The 3,966-nt window shown below is 57.1% G+C and overlaps 1 protein-coding gene across 1 annotated transcript in view; it reads left to right on the plus strand.

The window, feature by feature from the left end:
• The window catches only part of ARHGEF17 (Rho guanine nucleotide exchange factor 17), a 31,369-nt gene that overhangs the window by 18,499 nt on the left and 8,904 nt on the right, over positions 1-3,966 (plus strand). The window contains exon 2 of the mRNA XM_042835774.1: positions 2,260-2,337. Coding sequence (XP_042691708.1) covers positions 2,260-2,337 — 78 coding nt within the window. The remainder of the gene's footprint in view (positions 1-2,259; positions 2,338-3,966) is intronic.

The following is a 3,966-nucleotide window of genomic DNA, read 5'->3' on the forward strand; positions in this document are numbered from 1 at the left end:
CCTCCATCCTCATCCTCATCCCACACCTCCATCCTCATCCTCATCATTGTCCTCTTCTACCTCCATCCTCCTCTGCACCTCCGTCCTCAGCTGTGCCTCCATCCTCATTTTGTGCCTCTGCCCTCATCTGTGCTTTCATCTTCATCCTCGTCTTCATCCTCGTCTTCATCCTCATCTGTACCTCCATCCACTCTGTGACTCCATCCTCATCCTGGTCCTTCATCCTCGTCCTCATCTGTGCCACCACCCTCATCTGTGCCTCCATCTTCATCCGTGCCTTCGTCCTCATCCCACACCTTCATCCTCATCTGTGCCTCCATCCTCATCCTCATCAGCACCTCCATCCACTCTGTGCTTCCATCCTCATCCTGTGCCTCGATCCTCATCCCACACCTCTGTCCTCATCCTGTGCTCATGTCTGGATCTCATGTCTCCCATCTTCATCTGTGCTGCCATCCTCATCCCCCCTCGTCTGTGCCTCCATCTTCATCCTGTACCTCCATCTTCATCTCATACCTCCATCCTCATCCCACACCTCCATTCTCATTCCGTTTTTTGCTGATCATCTGGGGGCTGTGGGAGTGCTGGGGTCTGAATCTGCACACAGCCCCCCCCACCCCAGCCACAGATGCTTGTTTGCACTGCGGAGGTGTGCAGATGGGGCTGGTGGTTGCAGTGCTGGGGGAATGCCCCCCACATCCCCTGATCGGTGGGGTGCTGAGCATCTCAGTACCATTCTGATGCAGGGTGAGGGTGGGCTGTGTCAGGTTTGGGGATCTTAGGGGAAGCAAGATGGGAGCAGTCCACAAAGGGTGAGGAGGAACAAGGAGCTGTGTGCGTGCTGGGGAAACTGAGGCACGGTGCAGGAGCAGTGTGGTTCCACGTAGGGTCGGTCCTGACACTGAAAGTTGTGGTCCAGGATGTGCAAGGAGGAAAGTTGCTTTGGTGGAGAGAAAGCAGCCTCAGCGTGGAGAGCAATTAGGAAACTGAGGCACTGCTCCATCCGTGGGCAGGGATGGGTGGATGGGAAGGTGCATTATTTGGGGTGAGTGTTCCAGCATTTTGGTGTGGCTGAGCCCATAAACGATGTGGGGGTGCAAGAGAAATGGGGGTGTGCGGCCAGACTGGGGTTCTGCAGCTCCAGGGACATCTGGTCGGGACATCTCTGCAGGGGGGGCCTGTGGGGAAGGTCCCTGCATGCATGGCTTTGGGGTGCCTGCAGTCCCAGGGCTCTTTGGGTCTCACTGTGCCCAGAGCCATTGGAGCATCTCCATTCCCCAAGTATCTGGAGCACCTCAGCACACAAAACTTTTGGGGTGTCTCTGCATCCAGGGTACTCGGAGCACCTTGGCACCCAGAAATGTTGGGGTGTCTCATACCCATGGTCCTTGGATCGCTTCTACTCCCAAAATTTGGGGGGCGTAGGGTCTTTGGAGGACTTCTGCACTCAAATCTTTTGGGGTGTTTCTGCACCAGTGGTCCTTGGAGCACCTTGGAACCCAAAATTTTTGGGGTGTCTCTGCATCCGGGATCATCAGAGCACTTTGGCACCCAGAATTGTCGGGGTGTCTCATACCTGTGGTCGTTGGACCACCCCTGCACCCAAAGCTTCTGGGGTGTAGGGCCTTCGGAGCACCTCTGCACCCCAATCTTTTGGGGGTGTCTCTGCACTGAGGGTCCTCGGAGCATCCCAGCTACCCAGTACCTTTGGGGCATCTTTGAATCCGGAGCCTCTAGAACACTTCAGCACTCAAAACTTTCAGGGTGCCACTCACCTTGTATCCCTTGTCTCACTGTGCCCTAAGGCTGAGCTTCAGCCTAGGCTCCACTTGGGGGCATGCCCCATTACAGGGGGGGCTCTGAGCCCCAGATCTGCCCAAACCCCAAACCCCCACAACCCCCCCACAACCCTCTGAGCCCCCTCCTTGGCGCACACAGCATCAGAGCTGGATGGGACCAGCGCGGGTGCCCGGGTGCCGTCAGGAATTCACAGCACGGGGCCGCGCCAAGAGGGGAGAAGGAGCCCGCCAGCACCGACCCATGTAGGGCTGTGAGAGCTCCTGACGCGGGCGTGGAGGAAACCAGGCGTCGGTGTCATGTACTTCCTAATCCTCCTGGATTCCTCCATCGGGGCGGAGAGGGAGCTGGAAGCACGCCGGGCTCCTCTGGCGCACAGCCCCCGTGCCGGCACCGGAGGGGACGTCTGGGTGTCCCTGTTGTCACACCGATTTCATTTGGGTTTTCTCTCCACCCGTGCAGGACATGAGGAAGCACGTCATCATGACGCTGCTGGACACGGAGCAGTCTTACGTGGAGTCCCTGCGCACCTTGATGCAGGTAAGGGGGGTATGGATGGGGTGTGGGGGGGCACGCGGTGGTGCGGGGGGACACGGGGAGCTGTCACAGCGCGGCTGTCCCTTCCTTGTGGCCATCCCTTCCTTGTGCCCTTCCCTTCCTTGTGGCCGTGCCTGGGATGTGGAGTCAGACCCCAGTGTTGTATCAGCACAGGAACGGGGAGGAGATGGGTGGCAGCGTTGGGGATGGCAACAAATCAACCCCATAGCTGGTCCTGATCAGCTGTCACCTAGAAGGGAGCGCATCCCAAACCTCTTCCTTGCATCTCCTGAGCCCCTGCTGGTGCACATCCCGCTGGGGGACTCTGACACCCCCAACACCCCCCATGGGCTAGGGGATTTTGAGGTCCCATTTTTTCCCCAGCCTAATCCCTTCCTCCCAGAGCAGCCTCGCTTACATCTCAGATGGCTGTGAAGGTGTTTCAGAAAGACGATGGCAATGGGCCCCTTGAAGGCTACGCCACTCTGGCATAGCTATGGGATGTCAGACCCTGTTGCTGCAGGTGGAAATGCCCGAAGGTCTGATCTGCTTGCCACAAAGCAGTGCCTGTCTGACATCTGCTGGGATGAGCATTTGGGCGCTGTCATCTGACACCTATTTTGACTTTTCTGATCAGCCCCCATCAAGACTAATCGCACAGCAGATCCAGGTGTGCTCTGCTGAAGGAGGAAAAGACCTTTTGAGGCAGCTCCTAGTGCAGATGTTGCCTTGGAGGGGCAAAAGGAGACTGGCCCTAGGCCTGATTTTGGGAGAAGCTCTGCATGGTTCTGATGGTGTCCCTGCTGGTCATGGTGTTGATGGCTGAGCTGTCATCCTTGAGACACATCCAGGGGAGCTGGATGGAAAGGGCACCAGGAAAAGGTGCACTGGTGGCTGTGGGATTGTGGCTCCCAGTCATGGGGACCAGCTGGAGCAGCAGCTTCCAGCCAGCCCAGGTGGTGCAGCAGCCCAGGGGCAGCTCTGCTGTTTGCTGAGCTGGGAACCATCTCCACGCTCTTCTCCCCCATCATAAACATGGGGAACCCCATCCTTAGTGGGAGGCACCTCCATCACCAGCTCAGGTGGAGACATCCAAAGCAGCTTGAAGTGGGTCCTGTCCTACCTTTCTCAGCTCCATGGTCCTCCCAAAATACACCAGCACCCCATACCTGGGGATAAGGAGGATGCAAGGCTTGAGAAGGCTTGAGAAGACCTTCCCCCTGTCCCCAAGAATCCTAAAGTCCACCCAGAACTGATAGTTCGGGATCCCACAGTTGTGCTGCCACGATTTCCCAGTTGGGTGGCTCAGAGGGGACTAAGATTCATGACAGCAAACCTACTCTGCTCCCCAAACTGCTGTGGGACGCACTGGGTAGGATTGGTCCCTGTGGGACTGGAGTGCCAAAATCGGCATAGCTAGACCCTCTGATCTGTCCCTGAGTGCCCAAACCAGTGTAGGGTCGACGCCTCCTCCAGCATTCCGTGCCTTTGGCTGGGTTCACTGGGGGAAACCCCCTGCTGGGATGAAATGGGTTGAAAAAGTCATTTTGGAGACGTGGGGAAAAAAAAAAAGAAAAGAAAAAAAACCCTACACTGGTTTGGGCACTCAGGGACAGATCAGAGGGTCTAGCT

This window comes from Centrocercus urophasianus, unplaced genomic scaffold (genome assembly GCF_019232065.1).
Source record: "Centrocercus urophasianus isolate 14NV4802_14NV808 unplaced genomic scaffold, USGS_Curo_1.0 seq_545, whole genome shotgun sequence".
Lineage (NCBI taxonomy): Eukaryota > Metazoa > Chordata > Aves > Galliformes > Phasianidae > Centrocercus > Centrocercus urophasianus.